A 22,013-nucleotide genomic window follows, 5' to 3' on the forward strand; every position below is an offset into this window, starting at 1 on the left:
TTCCACACATGACACTAACAGAGCCTGGGTGCTTTTGCAAAAAGTGTACATCGGTGTCCAATTTATGGTGTGTTTTCTCAGGGTTGGGCAAAAGTTGATTGCTGTATATTAAGCCTCAATATCAAGAATGCCATTAAGCTACGCACATGCTGTCCAAAACAAAAACAGCACCTTTCTATCAATGACACCACCAAGGAAAGTCTGATGGAAAGTCTGAACATGGAGCAACAACTAATCTAACATTGTATATGAAGTGAAAAGCAGATGCTGAAAATCTGAAGTAAAAATCAGAAAATGCTAAAAAAAAAATCAGAAAGTCAGCATCTGTGGAGGATGAAACAGCATTGTAGTTAGGTGAGCATCAATGGAAGTTCTCCAACGGCATTTCCAAAAAGCTGGGGGAATCTGCTCACAGATCCTGTGCCAGGTCAGACCTTCTGCAGGACCCACAAGCTCATTCATTTCAATGAACGTTTTACAACTATGAGGAGGAAAAGCAAAAATAGGGCAAGTTACATAGTTTTTTAAAAATTATTTGTATTTGTATCAATGTTTAAACTGTTTATGATTTTTATGTGCTTTAGAGTTTTTAGAAAATAATTCTGCAAATTTATTTATTTATTTTTAATGGTTATTGAATGCTTCTGCATATTAGGACCAGAAATATTCCAAAAGCTTTGACAGAAGGCACAGCCAGGAGGGTGTGTTAATCAGCAGTTTTATGGATAAGGCCTTATCTGGCCTGCCCACACACAGTAAATTGATTATGTTGAACAATGGCAGTGTACAGGGCCTTGGCAAGTAGATTTGCTATTCTTTTGCCAGCAACTTCAGCCTTATGTATCCATACTAGTTTGTGAAGGTAAATGGGATATGTGAAGGGTGAGCACAGGCAAGAGGAATCAAAATCTGAGCCATTAACTTTGGAGGGAAAATGTAACTCCATCCACTTTCTCAATAAAATTAGGTCAGATTAATCCTTCAACAAAGAGAGTAAAAGCTCTGGAGAACAAGGGATTTATATGTCGATGTACATTATTAGTAAAAGCTGATGCACAGTCAACAAGGTGTTTATGTTGTTCTGTCATCAGTCTCCTGAAGTTGGTGGTGAGTAGACAACTGTAAATCAGATGGCAGGGAAGCAATCATTACACCAAAAGAACTCATTTGGTGAGTTCACTTAAAGAACGTGAGCTCAGGCTGAAACAGACTGTATATAGGATTCTGTAGCTTTCGTCCTCACTACTTTTGTCACTGGTCTCCCTGCTGTTACGTGTAACTTTCCACTACAACTGCACTGCTGCTTTTAATTGTTCTGCTTGCCTCTCTTGAAAAATATTGCCTCAGTCATTCAGTGTGGGATTGATACTGGATCTTTTACCAGATAGGGATTGTGGTCACCTTCTTCCTCCTTTTCAGCCTTATACTTCATCCTAAAAAGTCTCAGAACAGATAAGAATGTCCTTTGAGACTGTTCTGTACTCTCTATACTGTACTAGTTTCTCATTTTTCTCATCAGAGGCCTCCTCAGTTTAATTGCAATCCAGCCAAGTCTAACCTAACTTTCCCACTCACTCCCTGTACCTTTAATATTCCACCATTCTAATCTCTGTGTCCCCGTCTTCCTGGATCTTTAATGTACCTCCCAGTCTAATTTTCCCTCACTCAGCATAAATAGTGTGAGATTCTTGAAGGTAAACCATCATTGTGCTGTTGCCTCCACTACCTAGTACTACAGCTGCTGCCTCCTCTGGGCGCCTAAATGGAAACATCTGTCAAGGCTCAGAGCACTCCTGCTGTCCTCCTGTCCTTGGGTGCAGGATCAGGACTGGATATTCCAATTTGTACAGAGATTTGGTCAGACTCCATCCCTGGTACTGTAAACATGAGTACAGCACAGGAACAGGCCCTTTGGCCTGCAATGTCTGCGCTGAACACGATGCCAAATTAAACTAACTCTGTTCTGCCTGGACATGATCCATATCCCTCTGTTCCCTGCATATTCATGTGCCTATCTAATAGCCTCTTAAACACAACTATCGTATCTGCTTCCACCACTCCCACCAGCAGCCCATTCCAGGCACCTAATACTCTCTGTGTAAAAAACTTACCCCACACATCTCCTTCACACCTTTCCCTTTTAGCTTAAATGCATGTCCTCTAGTACTTGAAACTTCTACCTTGGGAAAAAGATTCTGACTGTCTACCCTATCTCTGCCTCTCATAATCTTATAAACTTCTATCAAGTCTCCCTTCGGCCTCCGACGCTCCAGAAAAAACAACCCAAGTTTGTTCAACAGTGCTTAGGTTTGGAACCAAAACTCAAAAAAGATGTATTGATTCCAATGGGATACCGTGCAGATTTCAAGGAGTTAAATTATGAGGATAAACTAGGTTTTGATTGGCTAGAAGATTGAGAAACTGAGGCAAGAGTAGCCCATTCAGCTCCTCATGCCTGTTCTGCCTTTCTAGAAGATCACAGCTGACCTTTTACCTCAGTGCCACTTTCCAGCACTGTCTATATCCACTGATTCCCTTAATATCTAAAAATCGATCAATCTGAATAATCAAGCTGAACAATCTATTTAAGATCCTTGAAAGGGATTCAACAGGGTAGCTAGTGAGGGAACCCACAAAAAAGGAAGCATAATCTTAAAATGATAATAACCCTTTAAAAACAAAATCAGGATCTATTTTTCTTATAAAGTCAAGGGAAAATAATAATTTCTCTACCAAACTCCTCTCTTATCTGTTCCTTTAATTTTCTGCCCAGTCTCATTTTCTTTTTTTTTCCCATCAGGTTTTATCTACTCAATACCTCCTTGATACAAAACACTTTAAGGTATCTTCTTGTAGGGGATACTTGTGTTCATGTATCACTATTTCCTTTTTATGCTATACAAATGGAAAAGGTTATTATATCAAACATGTTTCAAAACTAAATCACATCCTCCTCAATTCTCATTATCAAGAGATTACTGTACAAAGCTGGGTATTTTAGTGACCACATAAGACAATTGATATTTCATACAACTACCTCACACAACTCCACTGAGCCAAATTTATTTATGTCATTTAACAGAATCTTATTTACTAATGATATATGAGACATATCCTGCACAAACAATTCAGGCATAATAAATCAACGCTCAACAAAGATATATAAAATAAAACTGAACCAATTATATTTTACAAGAAAACATACATAAATGTCGAGTCGGAGTGAGGGAACAGCTGGAGCCTCGCACAATGAGAGTATTAACAGCAGCAATCCAGAAATCAGCTCCATCATGTAGAATGTGTGATTGTGCACAAAGAGGTAGGCTCCAAGGGCTTTTTGATCTTTTGGATGTGTGAAAAACTTGTCATTATTTTCTCCTTCCTGAAAGTGATAAAAAGGAGTTGTGACTAATTTGATGTCTTCCAATATGGGTGCAAGAGAATATACAATGCCTTACAGCATTACTACCATGTGCTATAAGTTGCAACAAGAACTTCAGCTTATAAATATTTTTCAGCAGTTTTTGCATAATAACAAAAACTTACTATCCATCACAATCAAACATTACCCTTATTTTGTTTCGGTGCTAAGAAAACTCAATATAAAAAGTACAAAAGAGAAAGAGTTGAACTAACTACTTTAATCATCCCAACCTTTTTTCAAGATATTGCCGAGCTTCATTATTTCTATAGCCATTTTTAGATTAGGACACTTAATTTTAAAAGTGATTGTCTAAATAATCTACGCTTCAGAACCTTCATATACTTGTTCTCACACTTAATACACTGAACTTGCAGATGAAAGTTTGTTCCACAGGCAGATTTTTAAATTAATTTTCCTGATGTCTGTAGGTTTAGTCTTTACACTTTTTACAATCTCGTATACTAGATTCAATGTTTTATATATTAGCACACCATTGCGTTGAAGATTCATCATCTTTAAATCAATAATTTATATCAAGGCCAAAGATTAATAGTATGGCAAGTCATTCTACACACAGTAATATAATGAATGTTAATAATGAACTATACTTTATTGCACCAAATGATTTTATCAGGATATTATTGCAATAAAATCTACATGCAACACTGCCAAATATTCTATAATCTGATGAAAATATACACATTACTCTGCATGCTGTAATGCAATGAATAAGTTTTGTAAATTAAAATTGTGATTGCAGTCATCATCTGTCAGTTGTGACTTAGTCGGTTGTTCTCGTTTATTAAAACAAGTGATCTCATATTAAGTTGCATACTTCATGTGCTACTTTTAGCATACTTTAACTAGTACTTCCTTCTTCAAATCATTGCCAAAAACTTTCCCATCAATTCCAGTAATATCTGGAAAGCATTAAATCAACATTGTTATATTGATGTCTTATCTTCCATTTTAATTTAAATTTGGAACAGTAAAACTCTGAAAATTTGGGTCTTTTGGGACTTTGGTGGTACCAGGTTAGCAGATTTTCCATGTCATTGGATGTTATTACTATCAGTATCCCAATATACTTTTATTTCCGTTTTTTTAAAACATATTGCATAATAGTATGATACATTTTCAGTGAAGCCGGTGAGTTTAAAGGGAGCAGTATGTCAAGAAGATGAAACATACAAGCATTATGGACCCTGGTTCTGCCCACAACCTATCACATCCCTGTCCCCCCATGTCCCCAATGCCGACTCCAGGTGACCTTTTAGTTCCATTCAGCTCAACAACTCTTTTTGTGTGACTATTGCTTACCACTTGCTCCCCCACACAGATACTTAGGCTTCTTTACAAGTGGACAACTTGTTCATTATATTTAAAGGTTATTACAGGGAAAAGCTACCGCCCATTCTTTGTTCAATTGTTTCTGCTTTTCCAATTCTACATTCTCTCCCGTTCCTCCTGTAGAACTTCCTTCTCATAACAATTGCTTTTGTTTCCTTTGTTTTGCTCATCTAAATCACCATACTATTTTGGTCTGGCTCATCTTTGAAAGCTTTCTAAATAACAAACATGCATTGATTGCTTAATGATTATACTACAGTAAGGCTACTTTAATGAAGAGGTATTTACCCACCATCTCAGTTCTGCAAGATCTCCTCAGTTAACAACATAATCAAATACCCTTATACCCTTGTATGATTTACATATTTAATACAATTCTTTAACCTTTAACTGACTAAGCTGACCTTCCATCATGCCTTATTATTACAATGTTACAACTAATTGATACAACAGCACTGTTATGCATTGCGTGAAAGAACATAGCTGGCAGGGCTGGAACCAGGTTGGGGTTTGGCCAGAGGTTCAATCAAACCTTGGGAAGAGGCGAGGGAGTCCGGTCTGGTTGCAGCCTTGGAATTGGTAGGGTGCATAGGACGGCCAATTGGGGCTCTGGGTCTAGTCAAATTGGAGCCTTGGGAACTGGGTGGAAGCCTAACTGGGACCTGAGGAGTAGGTTAGGTCGGGTTGGTTGGAAGCTGAGGTTGGAGGGGTTATGGATATGGGCCTCCTGTGATGGGAGAGGGTGTGGTGCTCACAGGGGGAGGAGGGGTCAGCAAATAATTGATAGATAGGTATGTACAATTGGGGGGAGGGAAACCGAGGAGAGCTAGTAAGTGATTACATTAAAAGTAATCCATCTGGGTGTGCAGCAGGTTAGGACATTCTCAGGAAGGTCCCCTTTAAAATGTTCTGCTATCTTATTAAAATCTGTTTGTTCCAGGAGTGTAGCAATAGGTGGACTTTTGAACAATGTAAACTAATTTCCCAAGCAATATGCTAAGGAACATTTTCCATTCCATGAAAAATATCATCTTGATGAGAAGTGCCTGGCTGACTTCACTCTGAAGTGGAAAAAAAAGCATTACATTATGAATTTCCAGGTCAGTGAATACGTTTGGGGCAGCTTCTTGCATGTAGGGTAGATATTTGTCCTTGATTGAATGTTCAAAGGGCAAATGCATAACATAGCATTGAATAGAGAAGATAGAGAAATTTCTGCAGTTTGGCAAGTCCAGATTAAGTCTAGGTATCTCAGGAGTTAAGGTAGGAAACACAACAACAGAAGTTTAGAACTCTCTTTTACAAATAGCTGTTGACATTGTGTTCGATTATTTATGAACATTCAAATTACATACTTTCACAATCATGCTATTGCCTCTCTGGGATACACACTTTTGCTGTAATGAATGGATTAACAGTCTTCATGCACAGAAATAGAAATATACTGTTTCAAAATTTCCATAATCCATTTTGACCAAATTTTGCTTAATTTTCCAGGAATGCATCTGTTTTGTAAACTGAGGAATGGCTATGTTAATTTTAAATCTGAGATTGATAAGATTTTTGTATTTCAAGGGTATTAAGGGCTAAAGGGCAAAGGTGGGTAAGGGAAATGTAGGTCAGAATCAGCTATTCACAGATCTCAGTGAATAGCCCAGCAAGCGCAAGGGACAAAATAGGTTAATTCAGCCTAATTCAGTTTCAATACTGTTGTTCACATGAACCAAGTCCTTCGAGCATGTTACAACAGACAGCATTAATACAGCACTACTGTTTCATATTGCAGCAAGTGAGTCTCACAAAGTCAGTAACAAGCCCAAACTAAACTCACCAGATTCATCATTTCTGCCACCAGTACACAGTAACAAACATGAAGTTTACCATGGTGCTTATGACTGTGTCTTCTACTGGGAATAACAGTGCTTAAGACACTATGATGAATATAACTGAATACATAAGGAAAAATTGTTTTCAACTAAGAGCAAACAGTAAAAAAAAGTCCTGGGAATTACAATGTTAAAATCCCTCTTCTATTCAAGTGATAAAATGGTATCAGAAAGGGAAAGTGGTTACACTTATGAAAGAAATTAACACAAGCTTTTGCACTATTTATTTTTGTAAATTATAGTAATTTTTATGTCCCTATGTCTTGTACTGCTGCCACAAAACAACAAATTTCATGACATATGCCAGTGATAATAAACCTAATTCTGATTCTGACAAGCAAATTGAACTCCATTTTTGAAAACTGATTCCAAGGAAATTAATGGAACCAAATTTCAGAAACAGACTTCAAAGGCAAATGTTACTACAATTCTTGTCTAGTGCACAATGGAAAAATTGAACAGAGCAAGGAAGGAAACCAGTGAAAAAATTGAAATGTGGGAAACGTTTTTGATGGAATCACCACAGAGATCAAATATTATTCATTCCCAGTCTTTTATACTCCTACATATTTGAATTCCATCTATTATATATTAATGACGTTTTCCTAAGGATACATTTTAATTTCTATTGTTCTAAAATAATGAAAGCCATTTGTACTACATCTGCAACTAACTTCAGAAAACTAAGTATTCCTAAGACATGGAAATAAAGGTAAGCAATCCATCAAGAGCAGAAGAGAAGCAGAATCATCATTCCAAGGATTAATTGCAATTACAATTCAATATTTTGATTAAAAACAATTGTAATGGCATTTTCACAACTAACAGCAACACCAGCATCTTACAGGACATACATAATTTATACTCATATGCCCAATATTTATCCCTATTTAACAGCTTGATATAAGCAGGGCTAATAAATCATAAAAATCTCCATACTTGCAAGTAGATCGCTGCTTCCTGATAGTTCATCTCCCAGACTTGTTTCAGAGAACCATAGCTTGGTCTGTAGTCTCGAACATCTGGTATCGCCACCACTTCAGCATTGATAATATCATATCCTCCTCCATCTATTAAAAGGACAGAAAATGGATGGTTCAAATTGCAGAAGGCCAAGTAGGTCAAGCATTATCCAAGAAAATGTGACTTGAATTTCATTCATCATACATTAGAGAAGGGCAATGTCATCACTCTGTCTTACAAGTAATAGAACTAGCTGACCTACAGCTGTTGCAATGGAGGTGCTTTTTTTTTAACTTAGAATGGGGAGGAAGAAAGACAAAAGGAAACACAGGAAAATGTGTTTCAATAATGGTATATAAATTAGTGTTTCAATATTCTGCCTTTACAAGTTATCAGGAGAGATCCCTGTTTCCCCTCTCCACAACATGAGGAAACTAAGCTGGAGAAGTAGGAGGGGATGAGGACAAAGACCACATCATTGTGTAATATCCATACACAAGGGATAAGCAGAATAGGTTAAAGAGATACATGGTGAGATACACAAGGCACTTGCAGGTTGCAGTCTGGCACTATTGTGTGCGTACTTGCGTAAGGGAAGATCAGCATATCCACACTGCCCCAAGGACTCATGTGAAGACCACAGTTTAGATGTTTTCATGCCAAGGCCGATGTAGATATATAATAAAATTAGTAGTATGTTGTCAAGCCTGTCTGGTTGAATGCAGGAGAGGAGGAGCCTTAACCAGTCCATCTCTGTTGCAAGATGTTGTTTGGAGCTGGGAGACCATGATCTTCACTTTGGAGGTCATGCGCACTACTTTGCAAGGCTCAATGACAATCCATCATGCAGCACCAGCGACAGCTGCTGTCCAGTCACAGACAGAGCTCACACAAAGACTTTCTTCTTCAATACAGTTGTACCCTGATCCTACTGGAGGTCTTGCCTCTGTTGCAAGGGAGCTGCTTGACGCTCTTGAGCAATGATTCGCAACCTGGGGTATGCATATCCTCGCAGCGGATGGCGGGGGGGGGGGGGGGGGGGGGAGGGGAGGGGACAAGGGACAAGGGACAAGAGGGCCAATTTGATCAATGTGTTTTTTGTGCACTACCCTCAGCTGTTGTGGCTAGCTTGCTCACTAGCATCATCAATGCTGAGCAAAAGTCCAAGGGGTTCAGGATTTCACAAGGTTGAGACCTGTTGGTAAGAGCTAGTCTTAGAAAAGTGTAATTTGTGCAGAAGTCTGAGTTCTTTATAATGGGTGCCATTCATCAGGAAGTACACAAATTTTATAGCAGGACCTTTAAAGTTGCAGGATAAGGAAATTGCACATTGATGTGCTAATGTCAGTGCAGGCAAACATGGACAGCAGGACGTGAAGGAATTTTATGTGTCACCTGGGCTCGCCTGGCTGATTACTGCTGTAGTAAATTGGCACTTGAGATAGCAGTGTGGAAAGGATCACTTAGTTTGCTTTGGGAACTATGGTTTAGCAGGGTCTTTATGAAAATTGTCTCTCTATGAAGAAGTTTGTTACTGTCTGAGACAATGCCTCACCTTTCCATTCTACTGTTGTTCAGCTAGGATCTCCCAGTAGCCTACCTTGCCTCTTCTTGCATCTGCTACTCTTTACGCTCTACATCAAGTCCCTCAGGATACAAGTACCTATGCTGCTCATAGTCAGGCAATGGCTGCTGGTTCTGGTTACTCAGGTTGTGCAGCATGCAGCACACCACAGTGAAATCTCTACAACTTGCTGGCTTATACTGAAGAGTGCCGCTGGACTGACCAGGTAACAGAATATAATTTTTCAAGACCAAATCACAAGACAACTATTGTTCAAAAGCAGCAGCAATGTAGGTCATGAACTGGAACACAAAGCCACAGTTGGAAATTCAAGCCAAAATCAAAACTTCTGGAAGCACTCAGCAGTCAGGTAGCATCAGTGGGGAGAGAAACAGAATTGACTTTTTGGCCATGAACTGGAAAAGTGAGAAAACAAGTATATTTTAAGGGACAGAAGACAAGGGTGATTTTTTTTGACTCCAGGGGGGTGATGGTGGTTGAAAGGCAGTGGTAATTACCCAAGAATAACATCTGCAACAGTTACTCTTCTAATGTCTTCCCAAACTAGAGACCTCTACCCACAAAAAGCACATGGACACTGGGTGCATAAGAACGTGCATAAGCAGGTTTCCCTCCTTGTCCCATGCCATCTTAATTTGGAAAAACATCTCTTCACTGAGTCCAAATCTGGAACTCCCTACCCATGAATGCAAGTATCTGCACCACAAGTGGTTCAAAAAAAAGATTTATATACAATGAGCAAACAAGTGATATCTTGTTGATGATCTTTTGTGGGAAAACAATTTTACAATCTGTTTATTACTAATTCTGCATGAAGATTGCTATATTTTTGTGAATTGAATATAATTTTAAAAAATAATTAATTTATAATTTAGGAGTACTGCCAGAGAGCCATATCACTACAAACATTTTCATGAAAGCTTGTAGCATTTTAATTAAATCACCAAATACACTGTCTTTAAAATTCAAAATTTACAGCAGGTTTTCTAATTTGTAAACAGGAATTTTTTTCTAGGACTGTTGCCACTGGGCTTAAAGTTGGCAATCAACCAAGTTGGCAATAATATTTGTGAAGTGTTATTCCCACTGCATCAAGGTTGTCTTGTACTGTCTGTAATGACTTTCTTTTTAATCTTCATTTCATCAAGGTCAGGCACAGCTTTAGCAAGTAGTTTTTACATTCTTTCAGGCATTCAGTTATTTTGCAAGGCCAATAAGATCACAAGAATTACAGTGCAATGGACATATGATGTGAGCTCATTTTAACTTTAAGTTGAATCCCCATTATTAAAAATACAGTTGGTGAGTTTAACCATTTAACAACACTGATGTATTGACTAGCAAGACCAGCCTGATCTCCTGTTGGTGCTGAGCAGGGACCGTTGTACTTCTGGCCTCCTTCAAGTATCCATTGCTATTTGATGACTTCTGCTGGAAATGTACAAGTTGACTTCAGACAAGGAAATTATTCAATTGGATTAGATAGCACTGGATGCCTCCCTGCAGTACAATATTCAGTCAATGTAGTATTAAAGAACACCTATGCATAAATATGACTTCAACATGATATGAAAGGATAATGGTCATATTTCAGTTATATGTCAATGCACATAGCGAGGGGAAAGAATGAAAATGAAGAAAAGGAGAGAAAGCAAATAGTGCTCCTTCAGCACGAGTGTCTGAAAAAAGTGACAAATAGTTTCCTCGTCTTTTCACCTTTGCTTTGCAATACAACTGGAAATATCTTTGGTAAATAATTATAATCAAGCTTACTACAAAGTGCCCATCAAAAACATTCTGAACAATCATATCACAAAGACTTTAGTTAGAAAATTAGTATTCATTTTGTTGCATCAAGAGTTCTCTCCTTTCTCCAATCTTCTATCCTGAATATGTAGATCCATAATTAAATCAGATCAGTTCCAAAAATAGCAGCATTTTCTCTTTTTGTAAGAATCTTGACACGAGCAGTGGCATATTATTTACTTGGATGGGAATGCTTATTTTTCGAGGTGGAGATCACCGCTAAACTAATTCCTGCACTAATTTTCACAGATGTGTACCAGCCAGTCTTATGATTGGAGAGTAATCAGATACAGGCAGGTCAACTCATTGATCTTTGTATCTCAACAGTAACACCCTTACATGGCGCCCTAAATAAAAGTGGTCAGCTCTGCAATGACAAAGTATCAAGCCTGAAATATTGTAGGCCTACATAAGAAAACACCAAACTATCTGGTGCATTTACTTTGAGGAAGGTCACTACTAGGAGGACAACTTGGATCCACAAGTAGAATATTACAGTATTCAAAAAGAGTCCACATACTATTGTTTGTTTGCTCCTCTCAAACAAAACTATACATATCCGGAGGTGTAGATGAAACTTCCTTCTTTTGTAGCAACATGTTCACATTAGAGGAAAATTCCATCCAGTTGGATGGACTCAAACAGTTGGAGAAAAGTCTGGATCTGTATCTGAGTCTGTTAGTTGTGGGCAGATGGTAAGGGATTGGGAATTTAGGGGTATTGGTCAGGGCCGATTGGTGCGTAGGAGGGTAATGACCAGGATCAGGAAAAGTGTTGGGTTACATGGTGGGCAAAGAGATTAGAACAAGGATCAGTTGCTGAGGATTGGTCAGAGGTGAGGAATAAAATTAGTATTTGGGTGAACAGGTGGATAAGTGGGAGGGGAGATGTATGGAGTCGGCAGATCAACAGTGTATTTCAGCTGACTGATTCAATCAACATATTGTTTGCCAGTTTTGGATATTCAATGTATGACAATAGAAAGACTGATTTTACTTGAATAATCCAAATACAATCTATCCCTCAAATTTTCTGATAATTCTATTTTATTTGTACTGTGCCCACTCTGCTATTTTATTTGTATTGCTTAATTCAGATTAATATTTCATGATTCTTAAAGTGTAATTTAAATAAGGAGAAGTAGGCATTGTTTAATCTCTGTTTGAATTCTCTTCCTCTTCAAACTGTTTATCCAGTTTTATTCATGCATGCAATACAAATTTATGAAACATTAATACTTTACAAGGCTAGAAAAAATGATAACTTTTCAAATAATACATGGTAAATATTTTACAAGTCAAGATTAAAAGAAAATTACAAGACTGAAAAATACACTATTGTTCACTCAATTAACACTCAGTAACACAATTACCTAAAATCTAAATACATAACAAAGATAAATCTACCCAATTATGTCAAGTGCAAACATAAACATTACACATACCATTTGTCTCAAATTCCCAAAAGAAGGATGACTTTTTCAAAGGGCTGTGACTAAATTCATCAGAGCAGAGACAAGTTATATTTGTATGTTCCATTGATGCAGAAGTGAAAACAAGGCACCTTGTACTTCTTTATTAGGTACCAGAAGTTACAACTTATATCATCTGACTCCACAAAAACCAGGTGACCACACTAAAAACCAAACCTTTTCTTTTTTATTGGTTTGTGCATACAATTAATCTATGTGAAATCCTACTTCAACCTTTTAAATGATTGAAACTACTTGTTCTGCCAGCTGTACCCTGGTAGTCTAAAAGTTTGGAACGTACTGACATATATGATTTTAGCTGCATGATTCAAACAGCAAATTCTGCTAGTTCAGCAGATATCTACTGTTCTGGAATCTATTTAACACAAAAGTACTACACATACCTACTTACAAACAAGAACAATTTTTACACATTAACCCACAATATGTTGCTTCCTTGCAATTTGGCTTATGCATTGACTTAAGGGTTAAGCAAGTTAAAACAGAGTAGGTATATCAGAACTACATATAGAAAAGAGAACTGTGTGTTCAGTGGTCTAATGGTTAGCATTATAAATAGTGTTTTTGAAACGTAAGCTTAGCAGCTATTATTTTAATATTTGTAATGTATACTGTCAAGCACAAAGATAATTGCACATTTGCATTCATTCTTCAAGAGGTTTCTTCTTGGCTAGTCAAAGACAATTCTTCATTGATTTTTCATTTGAAAAATTAATTAATAGTACAACCCACCATAAACCCTGTTGCAATGCAAACTTTATATCCAAAATACCTGAAATAATATGACTGAACTGTACAAACTTCAGGTTTTGTGAATAAAAAAAAATATTTATCCTTCCTATCTACAAATAACAAACTTTCAGTTTTTGAACTCTCTGTGAAGACAAACTAGGACATCAGAAACCAGAAGTTGGGAATGAAGGAGCAAAATCCAAGATGGTTTGCTGCCTCCTTGGTGCTAGGGTCAAGGATATCTCAGAGTAGTTTTAGGACTTTCTGAAGGAGGAGGGTGAACAGCCAGTGGTCGTGATATATTTGGTACCAATGACATAGGTAGCAGAAGGGATGAGGTCCTGAAACAGGAGTTTAGGGAGCTAGATAGCCATTTAAAGAGCAGGACCTCAAAGTTTGTAATCTCTGGACTGCTTCTGGTGCTACAAGCTAGTGAGTATGGGAATAGAAGGGTAGGTAAAATGAATGCATGGCTGAAGGGATGATGCAGGAGAATGGGTTTTAGGTTCCTGGATCACTGGAATCATTACTAAGGAAAGCGGGAACTGTACAAGTAGGACAGATTGCACTTAAACTGGAACAGAACCAACATCCTTGCAGTGAGGTTTGCTAGTGCTGTTCGGCAAGATTTAAATTGAGTTGGCAGTGGAATGGGACCCAGAGTAGATGTTCAGATGGGAAAGTAGAGTCATCTCGAGGAGAAAAAGTTCGTAAATCCAGTAGGCAGGGCAGGCAGGTAAATACACATCAGGGAAAAACAAAGCTAAATTGCATCTATTTTAATGCAAGGAGTCGAACTAGTAATGCAGATGAACTTAAAGCTTTAATTAACACATGGGACAACAATATAGTTGATATCTCAGGGACATTGTTGAAAAACCAGGCAGGGCAAGGCAACTCAGTAATCCAGGGTATAGGATTTTCAGACAAGGCAGAGGGGGTGTAAAAGAGGAGGTGGCATTGCACCGTTAGTCAAGGAATGCTGTACTGAGGGGGGATATGCTAGAAGGTTCCTCAAATGGGGTCATGTGGGTAGGGATTAGGAACAAAAAAGGATATTGTCACTTTGCTAGGAGTGTATCACAGACCTCAACAGGAGATAGAGAAACAGATATGTAGGCAAATATCAGAGAGATGTACTAAATATAGGGTTTTGTACTAGGGGATTTCAATTTCCTGAATATTAACTAGGATGGCCTTAGTGTAAAAGGCTCAGACGGAGCAAAATTTTTGACCTTTTCAATACAGTATGTGGATAGACTAGCAAAGGAAGGAGCATTACTAGACCTTATCTTGAGGAATGTATTGAGTCAAATGGAGGGATTGTCAGTGGGGGACCATTTTGGAGATAGCGACCATAACTCCATATATATTTCAAACTCCATATATTTCAAAGATATGGATGGACCAGGAATAAAGGTCTTAAATTGGGGGATAGCAAATTTCATTAAAATTCATAAATTTATTTATTATTCTCACATGTACCAAGGTACAGTGAAAAACTTTGTTTTGCATGTCATCCAGATCATTTCATTACGACAATGCATTGAGGTAGTATAGGGAAAACAGTAACAGAATGCAGAATAAAGTGTTACAGTTACAGAGAAAGTGCAGTGGAGCAGACAATAAGGTGCAAGGCCATGAGAAGGTAGATTGTGGGGTCAAGAGTCCATCTTATTGTACTAGGGGACCATTGAGCCTGGTGGTACAGGCTTTCAGGCAGGACCTGATAAAGGTCGACTAGGAGCATTGACTTGCAGTTAAGTCTACATCTGCACAGTGGGAAACATTCAAAGGAGAAACAGCAAGAGGTTAGGGCCAACATGTTCCCTGTAAGAGTGAAAGCCAAGGGTAACAAGTACAGGGATGTTGAGGGATATTGAGGGCTGGATAAAAGGGAAAAAAAAGGAAGCATATGGCAAGTGTAGAGGATTAATGACGGGAGAAACTCATCAAGAGTATAAAAAGCATAGGGAGGTGCTTAAAAAGGAAATTAAGAAGGCAAAAAGGGGTCATGAAATATCACTAGAGGATAAGATTAAGGCAAATCCGAAGGCGTTTTATTAGTATCTTAAGAGAAAAAGAATAACATGGGAATGAGTAGGACCTGGTACAGGCAATCTGTGCATGGAGCCGGAAGGTATAGGCAAAATCCTAAATGATCACTATTTATTGGTATTCACAAAAGAAATGTAGTTGGAGGATTCAGTGAAGAGGAAGGTGAAATTCTAGTGCAAATAAAGAGGAAGAACTTGATGCCCTAGCGGGCTTTAAGGTGGATAAATCCCCAGGACTGGATGGGATTTATCCCCGGCTGTTAAGGGAGGCAAGAGAAGAGAATGCTGGGGCTATGACTGAGGTTTTTAAAACTTTTCTGGCCACAAGTTAGATACCAGATTACTGCAGGACATATGTGGTCCCCCTTTTCAAGAAGAGCAGCAGGGAAAAGCCTGATAATTACAGACCTGCAAACCTAACATCAGAAGAAGGGAAATTATTGGAAAAAATGTCTGAGGGACATGATTAATGATCACCTAGAAAGATAGAGACTAATCAAAGGTAGCCAGCATGGCTTTGTCAAGGACAGATCCTGTCTTACCAGTTTTTAAAGAGGTAACAAAGTGTATTGATGAGGGTAGTGCAGTAGATGTGGCTTATGTGGACTTCAGTAAGATCTTTGACAAGATCCCGCATGGCAGACTGGTCCAAAAGGTTAGGGCCTATAGGATCCAGGGCAAGATGGTAAATTGGATCCAAAATTGGCTTGGCAATAGGTGACAGAGGGTGATAGTAGAGAGTTATTTTTGTGATTGAATGTCTGTGACAAGTGGTATTCCACAGGGATCGGTGCTGGGACCCTTGCTGTTTGTAATATACGTGACTGATTTGGATGTGGACATAGGAGGCTTGATCAGTAAGTTTGCAGATGACACAAAGATTTGTGGAGTGGATAGCGTGGAGAACAGTGTTTGGCTACAGGGTGACATCGATGCGTTAGTGAAATGAGCTGAGAAATGGCAGATACAGTTTAATCCAGATACATTTTGGGAGTATCAATGAGGATAGGTCCATACACCATGAATGGTCAGGTCCTAGGGAGTATCGAGAAGCAGAGGGACCTTGATGTACCAGTCCATAAATCCCTGAAGGTGACAGCGCAGGTAGATCATGTGGTTAAAAAGGCACATGAGGTGCTGGCCTTCATTAGTTGGGGCACTGAATACAAGAGCAGGGAGGTTACGCTCCAACTTTGTAAACATTGGTTAGACCTCAGCTGGAGTACTGCGTGCAGTTCTGGTCACCACAGGAAAGATGTGATAGTGCTGGAGACAGTGCAGATGAGATTCATAAGGATGTTGCCTGGGATGGAGCAGTTCAATTATGAGTAGAGACTGCAGAAGCTGGATCTGTTTTCCCTGGAGTAGAGGAGGATAAGAGGGGACATGATTGAGATACATAAAATTATGAAGGCTAGCAATATGGTATAATGTAGGAAACTATTCCCCATATCAAATAGCGATGAAACTAGAAGGCATAGATTTAGGGTAAGTGGTACGAGATTTTGAGAGGATCTGAGGGGGAAGGTTTGCACCCAGAGGTAGCTGGAATACATGCTTGAAAGAAGTGGTGGAAGCAGAGTTGCTGACAGTATTTAAGAATTGCCCAGATGTGCTTAGGCAATAGAAAGCCATGGGCCAAGTGCTAGAAGATGGGATTAATGATGGATTGGTCCCCAGTGGTCGGCGTGGATGTGGTCGGGCATATGGCTTGTTTCCAAGCTGTATGATTCTTGAGGTATAGGCATTTGAGTTGGTGAATCAATAAAAAATGCATCAAATAGTGAAGTACGTATGCATCTAACTGCCCTTACTAAATCCTTGACTGCAAACATACTCAAATAGGTCATCTGCAACTGATTTTGTAGATAGTGCATCTTTTGAAGCCACGCCTATTTGTACATTACCATCTTTGCTTTAAAAGATAAAAAGAAAACAAAATCATTTGCAAGGATTTTGCACAGTACACGCCCTTCCCTTGATATCAGGCATACACCTCTGCCAAACTAATTATTTTTTATACTTACCTCCACATTGTTACAGAAGACACTTGACCTTTCTTTGATTTGAAGGATGTGTTATTTTGCTTTCACTAACCGCACTACGTACTGATCTTATCTCTCCTCAAACTGCAGAGATGGTTAATTTTTTTCATTAGGCCTACAAATGTTGTTGATCAAAAAAAGTACATTATAACCTAAAAGAGAGATCAAAAAGAAAGGAAAAGTACAAAAAATATTCTCACAGTAACTAATATTTAAAGGCAAGGGATGCAACACTTGTAAAAGCTAACCAATACCAGAGAAGAAATTTAGACAATACACAGGTTAAAAAATTATTTAAGCTTAAATAGAAAAGCCTTAGTAATTTCTAGTGATTTTTCTTTTTCTTTATTCATTTTCAGGAAGTGAATGTCATTGCCAATGCACATTCATAATAGCTCTTGAGAAGGTTCTTGAACTTCTAGTGAAGGGGCTCCTACAATCTGTTGGGTAGAGTATTCCATGACTTATGCTCAGTGACAATGAAGGACAAGTGAGGTATTTCCAAGCCAGGATGGTGTGTGTCTTGGAGAGAAACCTGAAGGTGATTATATTCTCTGTGCCTGCTCCCCTGTCCTTCTTGGTGGCAGAAGTTGCAGGTTTTGAAGGTGTTGTCAGAGTAGCCTAAGTGAGGCACTGCATTGCATTTTGTAAGTGGCATACACTTGGCGCAACAGTGGTGCAGGAAATGAATGTTTAGGAAGGAGGATGGGGTATAATCAGGTGGACTGATTTGCACCAGATGTATTGAGCTTCTTGAGTGTTGTTGGAGCTGCACTCATCCAGGCAAATATTCCATCTCAGTCCTGAATTGTGCTTTGTAGATGATGGAAAGCATCCCCAATAATGGAAGGAATATCACTGATGAAGCAGCAGAAGGTGGTTGGGCCTTAGACATTGCCCTAAGAAACTCCTGCAGAAAATTCCTGAGGATTGGATGATTGCCTTGCAACAACCACAATAATCATTCTTTGACCAAAAAATGACTCCAACCAATGAAATGTTTTCCCCTTTGTAACTGTTGACTTGTATTACCAGGTATATATTTAGTAGGTGTACAGTGCATATCGTGCAAGAACAGCAATTTAATGCTGTTCCATGCATTTTAACACTGAGTCTCCTGGGCAATATACCATAGTTTCTGGAGGAGCAATAGGAAGTCTAATTTGGAAAAAGCGCTCCTTTTGAAATGACCCACCCAGACCAGTCACCCTCTGTAATGACTTTTTTCATCATGGATCTGCTTTTAAGACCCCCATTAATTGTCACCTGCAGAATCAACAATTCCAATTCCAATTATTTCTGGCCTATCTCCAATCTTCTATCCTCAATAAACATCATTAACTGATTCATGAATCCTAACTGGAGACCTATCATCTCTGAACATACATGGCTTCCAAATCACTTCCTTGATTTTGAAATTCTCATCCTCATATGTTCAAATCACCAAAGCCTCTCCCTCCAGACCTCTGCTATCTTTCCCAACCCCAAAACCCAATGAATATTCCGTGCTTCTCCAAATCTAGCCTCTTGTGCATCTCCGACATTCTTCACCCCACTATTGGAGGCCATTTCTTAAGCCATCAAGTTCCCAAGTTCTGAAGTTTCCCTTCAAAATTTGTTTTCCTCTTTTCCCCCTCTTTCAGACATGCAGAAGTTATCTCTTTGACCAAGTTTTATCATCTGTACCTTCAATGGATTTAATTTTTGTTTGATTAAGCTCCTGAAAGCATTTTGGGTCATTTTTATACATTGTGAACTAAATAAATGTAAATTGCTCTGTGCTTGGAATTTCATTTTCACTTGAATTATTAAATCACAATCAGAGGAAACCATCCTTACCATGGCAAAATATAAAATATACTTCTGAATTTTCCATATGAAACTAATCTTCAGGAAAGTACTTTCCATATTAAGAACATGTCTAATTGTCAATTCAAACAAGGGGAGTTTAGAATGAATTTAGTCATTTCTTAATTAGGTCATTGAATGGGCCACCCAGTTGTGGAAAACACTCTCTTGAATGTGGAGTGAGCAGATATGGACAGCTCTGCATGCAGAATCAAACTTCCAACAGCTAGCAGAGGCAACACTGAAAATAATCTAGCAATTCTAACCAATTCAAGTTTGGAAATAAAGAAAAAAAATTCTGTTTAGGTAAGAAATAATTGGTGGTGCAGGTCTGATTTTCCTATTGATTAGAATATTGGAATATGCCACTTTTCTTCACATTTCTTTTATTCTTACAACATTGTTTATCTGTCAATAGTGCTTTAAAATTATATAATTACATTGGAGGGCTGTTCTTTTGCAAACAGCTAATAAAGCTACATCTGCATTCTTTGGAGTTTATAAGAATTAAGGATAATCCTAATGAAACATATAAAATCCTAAGGGGGCACGACAGGGTAGATGTTGAGGTGTTTCCACTGGGAGAATCTTGATCAAGTGAACAAAATTACAAGGCAAGTGGAGATTAAATTAAAACTGAGGTGCATAGGAATTTCTTCTTGCAGGAGGTGATGAATCTCTGGAATTCTCTACTCCAGAAGGTGGTGGAAGCTGGATCCCTGAAGGTATTCAAAGAGGAAGTAGATAAATTTTTGAAAGATCAGGGATCTGATCGCTATGTGGAACTGGCACAGAAGAGGAGTTGAGCCATGGAGCAGATCAGCCATGTTCATATTGAATGGCAGGGCAGGATTGAGGGGCTCGGTAGTTTATTTTTGCTCCTATTTTCTTGTAATCTTGCGTTCTATCATTATTTCTAGTGTTTTGTCGTGCAAAGGAATGTTCAGCAACATTGGCTGATACCAGGTCACAAGTTGTTTAATGGTTGGGGAAGAGACGGAATGCGAGAGTGATGGGATGATTGAAAGAAGAGATTAGGAGGGAAAGGGACAATGAAAAGATAAAGGGATTGAAAGGATATTGTGTTTGGTATTAGTAAATATATTGAGGGGTCTGTGAAGTGCTTTTAGAGCATGCTGTGTTACTCTAAAGATGCCTATTAATCATACTAAAGGTATAAAACATTTCTCCAATTGCCACAGTTTTGTTTAGCTGATTAAGATTAGCTTACAGTTGTTTTGACCTCATCCTGGTGTAACTAAGTAGCAAAATTACAAACAATATAATTTATAATATCACATAAACAAGGTCACTCCAATATCTTTCACTCCTATGGATACACAATGGGAGAGGAAGAGAGTTTCACAAACATAAATCACCCTTTACAAAATGTACATTGGTTTATAGGTAAATATGGAGAGGACACCTGGACTTCTGTTGATTAAGCTAACCAAGTAACAAAGAAGAAAATCATGCCAATTATAGTAAGCATGGTCTAAAAAGACTATTTAAATGTATTGCAGTATAGTACATACCTTCTGTTTAATCACTTAATTTAGGATATGTTTTGCTTTTGGACATTCATCTGGTGGAACTCAGTATGACAAATTGACAAATAAAATTTGCAACACTATAAAATCAGGAAGATATTGTTTATATGCAAAAATACTAACCTTATCCTTTAAAAGATACAAAAACAGTTTTCTAGGACTATGACAATCATGTAAAGTGAAATATGAATATATTAAAATTATAAAACTATGGACCTGGTCAAAATATACTTCATCCATAAAACTTTTAAATAAATGTAATACAGAGCATTTAAATCAACTGGAGCACTGACACCACTGGATACAGCAAAGGGTATGGGACCAGACAACATCCCTGCTGTAGTACTGAAGATATGTGCTCCAGACCTAGGTATGCCTCCGGCCAAGATGTGCCAGTGCAGTTGGATGTTCCAGTACAATTGGCAATTACCAGACAATAAGGAAAATTGCCCAGCTATATCCTACTCACAGAAAGCATTACTAATGGACTTGGGCTAATTATCATCCATCAGTTTACTCTCAAAGATCAGCGAAGTGATGAAACCATCATTAACAGTGCTATCCAGTGACATGAAATCAACAATAACTTACACACTGACGCCAAATTTGGGTTTTGCCAGGACCACTCAGCTGTAGGCCTCAATACAGCCTTGATCCAAACATGGAGCCAACAAGTGAACTCCAGAGGTGAGGCCAGAGTGACTGCTGTTGACATCAAGAAAGTATTTGACCATGTGTGTCATCAAGGTACATGGTAAAACTGAAGTCACTGGGCATCAAAGAGAAAACAGTTCAATGGCTGGAGTCATATCTCACTAATGCACGTGACATTTGTTTAAATTAACTCTCTTCTTCTCCCATTCTGCATCCATACAAATTCTTGATTCACTTCACAAAAGTACCAGGCAACAACATCTGCAACAGGAGAGAATCTAACTACCTACCCTTAACATTCAATGGCATGATCATTGGCAAAGGATCACCATAGACCAGAGACTCTACTGGACCAGCCACATAAATAAAAGCAGGTTGGAGGCTGAGTATTCTGTGACTCAGCAACTGATACCCCATGGGCTTTCCACCATCTACAAGGCACAAATCAGGAACGTAAGATAAGATAAGATATTTATTTATTAGTCACATATACAATGTGATGGAAAGCTCTGCACTTGTCTGGAATAGTGCAGCGCCAACAACTCTCCATCCAGGACAGAGAAGCCTGTTTGAATGGCATCCCGTCAACCATTCTAAACATTCATTCTCTCCACCACCACA

At 38.4% G+C, this 22,013-nt stretch overlaps 1 protein-coding gene across 1 annotated transcript in view; it reads right to left on the bottom strand.

Annotated features, from left to right (window-relative positions):
- Positions 1–22,013, bottom strand: part of tpcn1 (two pore segment channel 1) — a 65,740-nt gene that overhangs the window by 40,029 nt on the left and 3,698 nt on the right. Inside the window, exons 2-3 of the mRNA XM_052032456.1 lie at positions 7,600–7,730; positions 3,206–3,382 (exon numbers count right to left, since the gene is read on the bottom strand). Coding sequence (XP_051888416.1) covers positions 3,206–3,382; positions 7,600–7,730 — 308 coding nt within the window. The remainder of the gene's footprint in view (positions 1–3,205; positions 3,383–7,599; positions 7,731–22,013) is intronic.

The sequence above is a fragment of the Pristis pectinata genome, chromosome 17 (assembly GCF_009764475.1).
Source record: "Pristis pectinata isolate sPriPec2 chromosome 17, sPriPec2.1.pri, whole genome shotgun sequence".
Lineage (NCBI taxonomy): Eukaryota > Metazoa > Chordata > Chondrichthyes > Rhinopristiformes > Pristidae > Pristis > Pristis pectinata.